The sequence below is a fragment of the Setaria italica genome, chromosome VIII (genome assembly GCF_000263155.2).
Source record: "Setaria italica strain Yugu1 chromosome VIII, Setaria_italica_v2.0, whole genome shotgun sequence".
Lineage (NCBI taxonomy): Eukaryota > Viridiplantae > Streptophyta > Magnoliopsida > Poales > Poaceae > Setaria > Setaria italica.
The window spans coordinates 4,291,855-4,305,855 of NC_028457.1; the positions used below are offsets into that span (position 1 = coordinate 4,291,855).

At 43.7% G+C, this 14,001-nt stretch overlaps 1 protein-coding gene across 1 annotated transcript; it reads left to right on the plus strand.

Annotated features, from left to right (window-relative positions):
• The first annotated feature begins 10,289 nt into the window (after positions 1 to 10,289).
• LOC101767809 (receptor kinase-like protein Xa21) lies at positions 10,290 to 14,001 on the plus strand. The gene is made up of 3 exons (XM_012848096.2): positions 10,290 to 11,463; positions 11,833 to 13,233; positions 13,327 to 14,001. Exons 1-3 carry the CDS (start codon positions 10,290 to 10,292, stop codon positions 13,695 to 13,697), a joined length of 2,946 nt encoding a protein of 981 aa, XP_012703550.1. The 3' UTR covers positions 13,698 to 14,001.

A 14,001-nucleotide genomic window follows, 5' to 3' on the forward strand; every position in this document is an offset into this window, starting at 1 on the left:
TTTCTATATGTTTCTGAAGAAGACTAAGCTTATAATTTGAACACTGAATTTTGAATCAGAATGTTGAAAATATTAACTCCAAAATACCAGAAAACGAAATTATTTATTGATTAATTAGTTAACAATGGCTAAGTGATATGCTTGCGTCTTGCTACAGGCGAAGGCTATACGGATGTATTATCATATACCATCCGTGTCAAATTATAAATCATTTTGCCTTCTAGATATGTAGATTCATCAAGGTGCATAGTAAAAAAGGTGCATAGTAAAATCAATGTACCTAAAAAAATTAAAACCACTTATAATTTAGGATGGAGGGATTACTATAATGTCTAATGCAATGGAGATATATTTTCCAAATGGAGAAGTAGTTCATGGCCAAAACACCGAACTAGTTCAAAATATACTACCTCTGTTTTAAATATATGTCACAATTGACTTTTTATCCTTTCTACAAATACTTGTGCAAATAGATAAATATACAAGTTAGTTTGGTGTTAGATCTAATGATGCCCATCTTACTTTACTAAACTAATTAATTAAATAAATATTATGGTCAAAGTTTGAGTATAAAGTTAATGATATCACATATTTAAGAATAGTTGTAATACAGCTTGAAACTTGATGCATTGAGTCCAAATCCACCATGGGAGTTGAGCGTGGGGAGGGGATGCGTAGGGGCTCTGCCCGTCGGGAGCGGAAGCCGCCTGCCGCTAGGAGTACACGCCCTCCTCCTCCTCCCTCGCGCATGTGCTCGTCTCGCGGCCGAGCCCCCTCCCGAGTTCCCCACGCGCTTGGATTTGGGCTGCCGTGCACGAGCGTGCTGCAGCTAGGCCTCCTAGATCAGTCGCCGCCACCGCCGCCGTAGGTAGTTGTAACACCCAAAATTCCATAAATGCAATGTAAGCAACTTCGTTCTAGTTTGTTCTATAAGGTTTAAATAAATCATTTTAATTAAATTACGGTCTTTAATAAACAAAAGAGCATTCAAATTTAATTTTAGAAGCGACAAGTGCTTGTTAGAGGTTCTATCTTTCGTTCAGTTTTTGTTTGATTTGTTGTTTGAAAAGTTTTCAAAAATTTATAAATCTTTTTCCTCTCCAATCTACCCTGCGGGCCCAAACCTCTTTCTACCTTTCTTTTGGCCCAAACATCTCAGCCCGAGTCATCTCTCCCTCCATCCTTTTCCTCCCATGCGCCGACCCAAAGAATTCCCTCCACAACCAGCCCAAACTGGCCCAACCGGCCCCCTCCTCTCTCCCACTAACAGGTGGGGCCCACCTGATAGCTCCACCCCCCACCTCCAGGCGCACGAAACACCAGGAACGAGTGCACGCACAGCGTCTCCCATGCACCGCCGGCCCCTTCGACCCCCTCGCCTCCTGGCGTCTCTCGGCCTCCCGAGCCCCTCCACGACCTCACGTCGTCTCCTCTCCTCCACTCCCAGCCTCAAACCGCCGCCCCCTCCTTTCCTCTCCCCAGAAATGGCCGCACAAAGCTTCAAGGACATTAATGCCTGGCCGGCTCTCGATCTCCCCCGGGCGCCCTTCTGCTCCTCCTCGCGCCCTATAAAGCCCCCCCCCCAAAACCTCTCTCCACCGGAGCTCCCCTTTCCATTCCGCCACTCACCTGCCACCCTCTCGCACCAAAGCATCGCTGCCGCCCAAGAGCTTCGCGCCGCCGGTTCCTGTTCGCCGGCCCGAGCGCCTGTCTCCTCCAACTCACCGCCGTCGGTGAGGCTCCTGCCCTGCAGCTCTCTATTCCCTCTCCCGTGCTGGTTCCCCTCCTTGCCAAGCGCCGGCAAGCTCGCCGGCGGTGATGCGCCGTCCCGCCGGCCAAACATCCTGCACAAGCTCCTGCACTAGGAAGAAGAATAGGATAAGGAAGTTTTGCTATCTGCCCCCTTGGCTCTCTTGTGATCTTTCTTTTAATTCTTGTGCCTTGTGAATCTTGTGGATTTCCCCCTGGAAACTTTAGATTCTTTCATTCTAACCTGAGCCTGCAACTTTTACATATCTAACCCTGTACTTTTCTGTATTCGCAAGCACTATTCTCTGAGTCTTGTGAAAATTCCCTTGCTAGCCCCTGAAGTATATAGTTAATTCTGTTTTAGCCCCTGAAACTTGTTTACTCCATATCTTCATCGTTTTAACTCTGATTTCAGCGATTCTTGCGCTCACACGACCGTCTCTACATGAACGTTAGTTTTAGGAGTTTGTTTTCAATCTTTTGTCATGTTTCGTGTACTGTTTTATTTATTGGTTGTTTTGCTTGTGTGATCATGTAGACGAAGTGCCGTTCGAGGAAGGTCAAGGTCAAGAGTAGCAGCTGTTCAAAGAAGAGTACCAACAGTTTGCCGAGGAAAGCAAGTGGTTATCTCCCCCTGCATATTCTTTTTCATCCCAATAATATCATGATTAATCACTTTATTAATTTCCTGTATGTGCATAATTTGATGGGAATGCCTATTAAGGACTTACCTAGTTTTTAATCCTGATCCTTGAACACCTGTTTAATTATGTTGGGTAGAATTGCTTAGTTGCTTAATTTTGGGATGGTAATAATAACTTTGAGAATATTAATCATGGCTTTATTTATACTATACCTGTGTTAATTACAAGATCACTTGATTTAATCGGAACATGGAGAACCACCTAGGAAAATAGTGCAACCACAAGAACTATCATGGCTCTGGTCTTGGCTAATTAATTAGAAACTTTAGTTTGAAGCGGTCTTACCGAAAGGGCAGGAGGGGTGGCGGTATATGGGATATAGCACTCGCTCTTTTGGGGAGTGGGCTTTGCTAAGACACTGTACCCACTAGGGGGCTGTTATCTCCTGCTACCGATCCGGAAACCTTAGCGGACTATTTCTTACTAGGGAATCTTTGTAAAGGCCTCGTAGCGTCCCTATGCAATCATACCTCGGAAGTGTGGTATTGTGCCTGGCCCGCACAGCATGGTTGGGTTTAAAGTTCTTTTGAACTTTTACACGACTTGTGGGTAAAGATGTGCAACCTCTGCAGAGAGTAAAACTGATATATCAGCCGTGCTCACGGTTAAGAGCGGCCTGGACCCTCACATGATAATTGAACTTGAAGATGAGAATAAATCGTGGTTCCTTTATCTCTGGGTTTTTGTTAATGCTTTATGCTTAAGTAGGTTGGTATAGACTTACATCTAGTAATTAGGTGCTGCTAATTAAAATTTGACCAACTAAAATGCTAACCGCTTAAAGCCTTTGAGCCTCTCCTTGGGAGCCTTGCATGTTTCCCCCACTTGCTAAGTACCAACCATAAGTGTACTCACCCTTGCCCAAACGTTGTTCAGAAGCTTGTGACGACGTGGAGTTCTTCGACGACTTCGAGGAGTTCTAGGCGAGCGTTCACTAGTCAAGCCTGCGGAGAAGCTTCGCTGTGTGTGTGCGTGTTGAGTTATCGGTGAACGATTAAATACCTTCGTGTCTACCTTTCGGAGTGTAATAAGTTATCTACTATTTTTATTTACGTTTTTGAACACTGTCTTTGATGTATTCACTTATGAAGTCAACATATGTGTAAGAATGGATCCTGATACACATATGCTATGCATTCGGTTTTGTCCAGAAATCGGGTGTGACAGCAGTTGCCGCCAGGGGGAGGTGCGTGGTCGCTGGGAGGATGCGCCAATTTGTTTCTCAAGTGCAAGACGAGAGGAAGATTGGTTTGGCCGATTGGACAAGTCGGCTGCAGGCAAAAGGATGCATAGGGTTGTTTGGACAATTTGGGCAGCTTTCTACTAAAATCGTGTATAATAGTAGGTCGGGTGTCCTACAGCAAATTACCTCTCTTTAGCGGTGTCTTACAGCAAAGACGTAAATTTTTAGTGGCTTAGCAAAGTTTATCGGTGTCCCATAGCTAATTTTAGCTTTGACAAAAAGTGGGAGGAGCTTGTCGGCCGACGCAGAAGCGTGCCTTACTCGGAGCTGATGAGGCCGCGCGTCCTGTCACATCAGTGGCTCGCAACAGTCGTCGTCGCTTTGTCCGTCGTCGCTTTGTCCCGTGCCATCGTTAACTGGGGCCTTGTTTAGTTGGTCAAATTGGGAGATGCCAAATTACTGTGCTGGCACTGTAGTACACTGTAGCGTTTCGTTTGTATTTGTGAATTATTGTCCAAACATTGACTAATTATGCTCAAAAGATTCGTCTCGCAAAGTACAACAAAACTGTGCAATTAGTTTTTAATTTCATCTACATTTAGTACTTCATGCATGTACCGCAAGTTTGATGTGATGGTGAATCTTCTTTTTGCATAGTGTCAAAGTTGGAAGTTGAGGATGAAGTAAACAAGGGCTAGGTATTCGAGCCATCGTTAACTGGGAATTCGGACCCAGTCAAAGGTTTCGGCCGCTATCTTCTACAGTGTCTACACATAGGAGTACAGGACAAGCGGACTCGCCTTCACCACTTGTCCAGCCACTTGTACCTGTCTCTTCAGCGACATGACGCGCTGAAGGTTCACTGCATTGGCTCATCTTTGCAGCTTTCGGGGCTACAAGGTCAGTCAGCAAGGTGTGGATTAAAGGTTCCTACAGGGACGCACTCAAGCAAAACTTGCAGCAACATTTTGCCGCACATGGCATTCACAAATGACAAACCTGTCTTGAAGCTGCTGCAACCACGCTCGTCCTGATCAATCTCTGTTTGGCAGGATTGGATCCTAGATGACGTTCGCCAAGAGGCCGCGCCGGCGATCCCCAAACAACCTTGTTCTCCCTCTTTGTCAATTTGGCCATAGTTTATTATATCATATGAGCGCAGTTGAAATGAGTAAGCATCCTAGAATTTAGGATCAGAACCTCTAAACGGGGTTGAATTCTAATGTACTTTGAAGGATTGGACAGGGAGGGATTGTGAATTAGAACAGCATCCTTTTTTTTTCAAACAATTAGTGCAACATCAAATGTGACCGGCCGGGTGACGTGGCCTGGTGAGGGGGGGCCTTCTTCGGCCCATGTCCGCCGGGGGCCTTACGGGCCGGCCGGCCGGCCTCCCACCACATACAGCAGCCGGCTTTTGGGCTCAGCCTGGCTACGGACCGGCCACCTCTGCCGCTGCTCCCTCCCTCCACCCGAATCAACACAATGACACTGGGAGAATTCACGAAAGAAATGCACACCTCCTTGCAGCTTCACCAATTAGTACTGTATGTCTGCGTACTAAGGTCGGACGACTCCGGGCAAATTCACTGGATCGATCGTGGCTCAGAGTGTCCTTCTGTGGGACATCCTACCACCCTTTTGGAAAGAGAGTGTCCTTCTCTGGATCGCCAAGGAGGATTATGGACTAACTAGTCCATCAACCCGTGCTCTCGCACGGGCTAATATTTTTAAAAGATACTGTATTTGAAAATTATTTAGAAATTAAACTTCTAGCTAATAATCAAAATTATTTACCTACTACTTTCTCATTTTTTTAATAATTCAACATAATACCCATATAAATATGTACTTATCTTTATCCAGTTGTGATTGATTTTTAATTAGTAATTACTCTATAAACTTTTTCATCCACATTCACACTTTTTTTCATTTTGTATTGCACCTCATACATTGTGTTTAGCATAAAAATCAATATTTTTCATCAACTCCTCACATGCATATATAAATGGCATACATGGTGATACAATGATACTCATCATGCGTAAACTTAGAATTTTTTAATAAAAAGGCATAAATAGGTAATTTAGAATCGTATATTATTTTATTTTTGGACATTTCTATACGATGCACATGAAGATAATTAGACTATTGAGATTTAGGTGGTTTATGTTAGTTTTAATAACACATATGTAGATAACTTAGATATAAATTTAGAATGGCATTTTAAGTTATGCTTCTTAATGATATGTATGAGTAATTTGGATGAATATTATGAGATTACTTTAGATTATTTTTTATAATGGCTCAGCTCGGTAATTTAGATATAGTTTTAGAGTTTATTTTTGAATATTTTCATAATGGTAGTGGTGGGTAACTTTTTAGAATATATAATAGTCCAATGACTATGATTATTAGAGTTTACAGGATTGATGTTTGATATTTTTAAGAATTTCTAGGATTATTTTTTTCTAGCGTGCCTCGTGGGAACTAATGTGGAGTCTCTTATGGGAAAAAATAAGACCACATTGCTACTAAACTACTATCTTGAGCTACCTCTCATTTGTTAAATATTCGAACACAATACTTATATAGATATATACTTATTATCTTCATTCTATTGTGATAGATTTTAGTTAATAATTACTCTATAATGTTTTCATCCACATTTATAATCTTTAACTTTTCACTTTGCATCGCAGGTATGCGCTTAAATTTGTTTAATGGATCCTGAGTTTGAGCTATAATTTTAACATAGAAATCTATATTCTCGTCACTTCCTCTGTATCTTTATAACTGGTGACACACATCATGCATATATACCTTAATTATTATATCATATACCAATAGTGTAAGAAATAGACTACTTAGAATCATATATTTTTGTATACTTTTTAATTATGGTGACTTGAATCCAAATGTACGGTTACGTCATGTTATTTTTAATAATAGTATACGTGGGTAACATAGATGCAAGTTTGAGGTGTTACTTTAAATTAATTTTTAAGTATTAGTGGTGCACAATCTAGTTGCAAATTTAGGGGTTACTTTAATATTATTTATAATGGTATAAGTGGATAATTTTTTTAAAGATTAGGGGGTTACTTTAGTTTATTTTATATAATGGCAGAGGTGGGTAATTTAGATATAGATTTTGGGGTTACTTTAGGCTATTTTCATAATGTCATAGATGGGTAATTTTTTAAAAACATAATACATCTGATGGCTATGATGATTTGAGTATACCGATTGATGGCTAGATGTTTTGCTTTTTTTTAAGAATTTCTAGGAATTCTCTCTTTTTCCAGAGTATCCACCTAGGATCCTAGATGGCTTTACTTGAAGGCTTCAAAAGGAGTTTCCAATTACTAATAGTAAGATCGTAGAGTTCTGAAAAGAAATCCGAATTCCCAATCGATTCAAACACGACCCCTCTTTGATGCCTGGCTGGTAGCAAATTAAATATAATCTGCACTTAGGAGCTTCTAGCACTAGTAGAGAACTCACCTTCCATACTCCCTCTTTTATCCGGTTTAAAGTTGGCTCGGGACAAAAGGTTCAGCAAACGAGACTAAAGCTCAGTCACTGGCGGAGGGCTCACCAACCGGGACCTTTTATCCCGATTTGAAACACCAACCGGAATAAAAGACCCCCTTTTATCCCGGTTGATAACACCAACCGGGATAAAAGGGGTTCCCCACAGGGTGGCTGAAAGAGGACTAAATCCCTCGAACCCTTTTATCCTGGTTAGTTACAAACCGGGATAAAAGGGTGTCTTTTATCCCGGCCGGGATAAAAGGGTCCCCCATGAGTTAATACAAAAGGATTGCATCCCCTATATAGTCAGATGTGTTGTATAGGTGGGATCGCAAGGAAGCTACGCGTGAGGCTGGAGTTCGTGGGTTCGAATCCCACGCACCGCGCACGCGCATATTTCGCGTGAAAAATCACGTGACTCGTGACTCGTGACTTGCGACGTGCGCATGTGTGTTGGGGGGGGGCACCCCGGGATCAGGCGTGGCGACTCTTTTTATCCCGGTTGAGTGACCCGGGATAAAAGACCCCCATTTTGTCTCGATTGGTTTATCTCGGATGGATTTTCGGGAGATTTGCTCCCTACCGACCGGGACTAAAGGCGAGTTTTCTACCGGTGTAGCCCGCAGCAAAATTGTACCTACATCGAAGAACATTGCACAGTTTGACATGGCTGAGATGCTGAACTAGGCATTCGATACAAATATTTGCGCGGAATAAGTAGCAGCTAGGCGGGAGGTGCACACAGCTTATACCTGGATAGGTTCAGAAGGCACCCATGGCGCCGCTGATCTTTGGTTGGTAAGGCTATGGGATGGTCTTTGTGATAAGTAGCTTGAAAATTTTAAGCACACAAGTTTTCAGCAATGGCCCTCTAATAAAAAGGAACAAGAAAAATAATATGTAGCTTACAGGGAAAGCCTCCATATGTCTCCGTCATGCACTTAAGCTTATGGGGGAAACGGTCTATATACGAGTGCCTCTCGTAATTACTGAACTGTAGCTTGTAAATTACGTTTTCTCTTCTACGAGAATAACTTGAGTGTTTTACTTGCTACCAGGCCAGAGAATAATATCTCTGGTGAAAAATTCGACCACATGGGAGGCTCTCCCTTGTTTTTTTTCCTAAGAAGGTGCAATGCTTTCCGTGGAACCTTATGAACGGGATGGTTTGTGCTGACAAGTCAACATTTAGAAAATAAGCATTCAAATTCTCAGAACTGGCACTCTATAAAAGGAAAAGGGGTAAGGAAACAAGAAAGAAAGAAAATACTTAATCGAATGGACAAATTAAGTTATGCTTAGGGCTAGCTAGTATCTATATGTCAATGTCACTATGTGAAAATTTTGAAATAGGTGAGGGGCATCATTGAGGACCATACCCCGTAAGGCCTCTAGGTCAAGACCAGACTAAAGCCCGTCACCGTCAACCAATTTTACAGGCGATGAGTGTTTGTAGAGCCCGTCACCAACAAAGAAGGTGATGGCCATTATCAATGCCTCTTACTTATAAACTTACTTAAAGGCAGTGACGATGCTAGGATGAAATAATTTTGTGGCATTAGCATATATCTTAACCATAGTCTTTAGTTTATACAAGTTGGCAATGGAGTTACATGCATTTGTACTATGGAGTTTCATCAAGTATGTCTGTCCCTGCTTAAAGGTGACATGCTTCGGTTGAAGGCCGGCACCCCTACGTGGATTGCTCTATATCGCGCTCCATCTATTCGAAACGGTCAAGTTCAATTATCCATTCCACTACTCACTCCTATGCCCTAGCGGCACATGCCCTTCCTCTGCTGCCTCTGCAAATCCGTGTGTCACTGCTCCACCCATCAGCTACCACCCGTCCACTGCCACCCGCATAGCCGTCCGTTGTTGTTCGGCTATGGATCTGGCGTGGCTGCCGGTGTATTCCTCTCTGATCTGTGTGCTGATCTCCTTTCCGAGCTGAAGTGTGGCAGAGTCTGTGTGCTGGACACACTCTAGAATCAGAATTAGAATTTCAACAAAAAAATCCCCAAAAACTCAGTGGTTGTTGGTTATACCAGCCATCCCAGGTAAAAATTTGGTTCAGATGAAATTTGCTTAACACTTCAATTTTGGTCAAAATTTGAAAAAAATGAAAAACTTGGCCTATTTACCGCCCCCTTTTCTTATTCGCTGGAGATACTGGGCTGGGAGCCGAACGTGAGCATGATCATCACGGACTACTGGATGCCGGAGATGACTGGCTACGACCTGCTCAAGAAGGTCAAGGAAGCCCAGCTTCGTGGGAGGGGCCCAAGTGTCGTGTTCGGAATGGGCCGAGATGCGAGGCCCACCACCCCGTTGTCCAACCTGGGCGATCTCACTTTTTTAACAGTGTACGTCCATCTCGCGCGGGATGCTTTTACATAGGACGTCTATAGACTTTACGTGCTTTTCTTACGAGAAAAGGGTAGGCCGAACCCTTGTCTAGATTACCTGAAACATTACACAGTTTGACATGGCTGAGATGCTGAACTAGGCATTCCATACCTGGATAGACTCAGAAGGCACCCATGGCGCCGCTGATCTTTGGTTGGTAAGGCTATGGGATGGTCTTTGTGATAAGACGTAGCTTGAAAATTTTAAGCACACAAGTTTCCAGCAATGGCCCTCTCATAAAAAGGAACAAGAAAAATAATATGGAGCTTACAGGGAAAGCCTCCATATGTCTCCGTCATGCACTTAAGCTTACGGGGGAAACGGTCTATGCGTGCCTGCCTGTCGTAATTACGCAACTGTAGCTTGTAAATTACGTTTTACCAATGAATATACTTTCCTCGATACAAAAAAAATTTTATCCCATTTTTATTGGACCCTGAAAGACTTTGACTGACCTGGAATTAAGAATAGGCACGTCTGCCTCGATACAAACCGATACCAGAACAGGTCTTTCTTTCATCATTCCTTTATAACCCGGTTGCCTCTGGCCGGCAACTGGTAATTAGTCAACAGATTTGCCAAAGCCAAACACCACCAGCCAAAGGCAAACGACGAATATGGTAACAGATATAAACCACAACATACTCTCTGTATGCATCTGTACGCGTCTCGCTAGCTGAAGAGTTAAACAGGCCAGGCGCGCTCCGATGGCCCCTGCAAGCATCTGCTTCGTGCTGGTGTTGTTGGCCATCTCGCTGTCAGTTCTAGTTACTGGTGTGGCTTCTGCTTCTTCGTCTTCCCCAGGCCAAAGTACGACACCGAACATCAATGGCAGCGACACCGACCTTGCCGCGCTGCTGGCTTTCAAAGACCAGCTCTCCGATCCTCTCGGCGTTCTTGCCAGAAGCTGGACAACCAACGTGTCCTTCTGTCGCTGGAAAGGCGTGTCATGCAGTCAGCCTCAGCAGCGCGTTACTGCGCTGTCGCTGACAAGTGTGCCATTGCAAGGAGAGCTCAGCCCACATCTCGGTAACCTCTCTTTCCTCATGCAGCTCGACCTCACAAACACTAGCCTCTCCGGCACAATTCCTGCTAATCTTGGTACGTTACATCGGCTTAGGGAACTAAGTCTCCCTGCAAATGGCCTCTCAGGCTCCATTCCTGGTAGCATAGGCAACCTCTCACAGCTGAACCTTCTTGACCTTGGTTACAACACACTCTCCAGCCAGATCTTGCCAGAGGTTCTACAGCAACTTCCCAACCTTCAGATCCTTTTTCTGAATAATAACGAGTTAAGTGGCCAAATACCGCCATATCTATTCAACAACACACCTTCCCTGAGGTACATCTCCCTTGGAAGCAACAGGCTATCAGGTCCGATACCACAGGGTTTGAGTTCCCTGCCCCTACTCGAGTACTTAGACCTGCATCTCAATCAGCTCTCTGGAACAGTACCCGCGACCATGTTCAACATGTCACTGTTGCAAGTTATGTCACTCGGACAAAACAATCTAACTGGGTCAATTCCTAGCAATCGAAGTTTTAGCCTACCGGTGTTGCAAGAGTTGTACTTGCCTAAGAACAACTTTGCAGGTGAGATACCACTGGCGCTTTCAGCATGCCGGCAACTGCAAATTCTCTCTTTGGCCTTCAATTCTTTCTTTGGTACTATCCCAACATGGTTGGCTCAACTGCCACAACTCAGAAGTATTACCATGGGCACAAATCACCTTGTTGGATCTATTCCAGCTGTTCTTAGCAACCTCACCAGTCTTGTCCTACTAGACCTCGCTTTCTGCAACCTGACCGGTGACATTCCAACTGAATTAGGCCTAATGAGAAAACTCTCGTATCTGCATCTCGGATCCAACCAGCTAGCAGGTCCAGTGCCAACCAGTCTCACAAATTTATCTAACCTGTATACCCTAAATCTGCAAACAAATCAGTTGTCTGGATCAGTACCAGCAACACTTGGGAACATCCGAGCTCTGAACATACTTGAACTGTCATATAATAATTTGAACGGAAACCTTGACTTCCTGTCCTCCCTTTCCAATTGTAGACAACTCCAAGTGCTTGGCATATTTTCTAATTCTTTCACAGGGGGACTCCCTGACCATGTGGGAAACCTGTCTACAAAATTAAGTCAGTTTCATGCAGGTTACAATAAGATAACAGGTGTACTTCCATCAACCTTGGCAAACTTAAGTAGTCTTTACGTGATTGATCTTCGAAACAACCTACTCACAGAAGCAATACCAGAAGGGATCACATTGATGCAAAATCTTGGGTACCTTGATGTCTCAGGCAATAACATGTCAGGCCCTATCCCAACACAAATTGGTATGATGAAAAGCTTACAGAGGCTGAATCTCTATCAAAACAAGTTGTTTGGCTCTATACCCAATAGCATTGGCAACCTTACCAAGCTAGAATATTTAGTGGTGTTCAATAACAACTTAAACTCAACAATACCAGCTAGCTTATTCCACCTGGATAAACTTCTTGAACTATATCTTTCTAACAATTATTTTTCTGGTGCACTACCAGCTGATGTTAGTGGACTAAAACAGGTGGATCAAATTGAAATATCTTCCAACATTTTGATTGGAGAAATCCCCAATTCATTTGGACAGCTTAGGATGCTCGCTCAGCTAGATTTATCACACAACTCATTTGAGGGCACGATCCCAGATTCGTTTCAAGAGCTGATCAACTTAGCATCACTCAACATCTCCTCCAACAATCTATCTGGTACCATTCCCAAGTTCCTTGCCAATTTCACCTCCTTGACGACCTTGAATCTCTCCTTCAATAAGCTAGAAGGCAAGATACCAGAGGGAGGCATTTTCTCAAACATCACCTTGACATCATTGATTGGGAATGCTGGCCTATGTGGTTCTCCTCGTCTAGGATTTTCACCATGTCTTGAGAAGGCTGACTCAACTGACAGACATTTGCTAAAATTTCTACTCCCTGCAGCCACCGTAGCATTTATTTCTATTGTTCTTTGTGTTTACCTAATGATCAAAAGGAAACTCAAAAACAAGAGTGCCCATCCCTCTGTTGCTGACCCAAGTGATGTCATGAGCCATAGGTTACTCTCCTACCATGAGCTTGTTCGCGCCACTGATAATTTTTCTGACCATAACCTGTTGGGGTCTGGGAGCTTTGGAAAAGTTTACAAGGGCCAACTGAACACCAGTTTGGTGGTTGCAATAAAAGTTCTAGACATGCAGCTGGAACAAGCAATTAGAAGCTTCGATGCTGAGTGCCGTGTGCTTCACATGGCTCGACACCGGAATTTGATAAAGATTCTAAACACCTGCTCGAACCTGGATATCAGAATATTGGTGCTTGAGTACATGTCCAATGGAAGCCTAGATACGCTCCTACACGCTGAAGGCAGGAGGCACTTGGGGTTCCTTAAGAGGCTCGATATCATGCTAGATGTGTCGATGGCGATGGAGTATCTACACCATGAGCACCATGAGGTGGTCCTGCACTGTGACTTGAAGCCTACCAACGTGCTATTTGATGATGACATGACCGCGCATGTAGCGGACTTTGGAATAGCAAAGTTGCTATTGGGTGATGACAATTCCATGATCACCGCAACCATGCCTGGAACACTTGGGTACATGGCACCAGGTACGGAACCATTTTGTACTCTAGCTAATCGTAGTTTATAATTTGTTAACTGTGTCGATTGATGCTGCAAAATCTCCGTTTTGTGAATCTCAGAGTATGGATCTCTAGGAAAGGCATCACGCAAGAGTGACGTGTTCAGCTACGGGATCATGCTCCTTGAAGTTTTCACTGGAAAGAGACCCACGGATCCGTTGTTTGATGGAGAACTGAGCATCAGACAGTGGGTTCATCAAGCATTCCCATCTGAACTTGCCTCTGTTCTGGACGGCCAGCTCCTGCTGGAAGCTTCTTCTACCAGCAACCTGAATGGTTCTCTTTTGCCAATATTTGAGATGGGCTTGCTCTGCTCAAGTGACTCGCCTGATCAAAGGATGTCAATGAGCAATGTGGTGGCGAAACTGAAGAAGATCAAAAAGGATTACACCAGAACGACATCGACAACAATGCAGAGCGCTGCCCAGTAATTGATCACCCTTATCTGTATACTATGTCAAATTGTATGTTATGTTCTCTTGCTTCTGCATTTGGAGAGCAATATAGTGGAGCAAGGTGCGACGTTAGCCAAGGACCTGATCGATAATGAGAATGAAGAAAACCAATTGGATATTCTAGCCAAGGAAAACCAAACTGTAGTCTTACCAATTGGATATGCGACCTCGAAGTCATTCCCTCACTTCCTTTTTACTCTGCTTCAATGTCATCTCTGAAGAATTCTCTACATGTACGTTCTGAAGCATTCTGCGAATTCGGTGGCTGTTCACTCTGAAG

Bases quoted from the DNA above. Each gene is read 5' to 3' on its own strand.
- LOC101767809 (XM_012848096.2), top strand. From the start codon at position 10,290: ATGGCCCCTGCAAGCATCTGCTTCGTGCTGGTGTTGTTGGCCATCTCG. The intron at 11,464-11,832 runs GTCCAGTGCCAA...ACCTACTCACAG, and splicing joins CGGATCCAACCAGCTAGCAG to AAGCAATACCAGAAGGGATC. The intron at 13,234-13,326 runs GTACGGAACCAT...TGTGAATCTCAG, and splicing joins ACTTGGGTACATGGCACCAG to AGTATGGATCTCTAGGAAAG.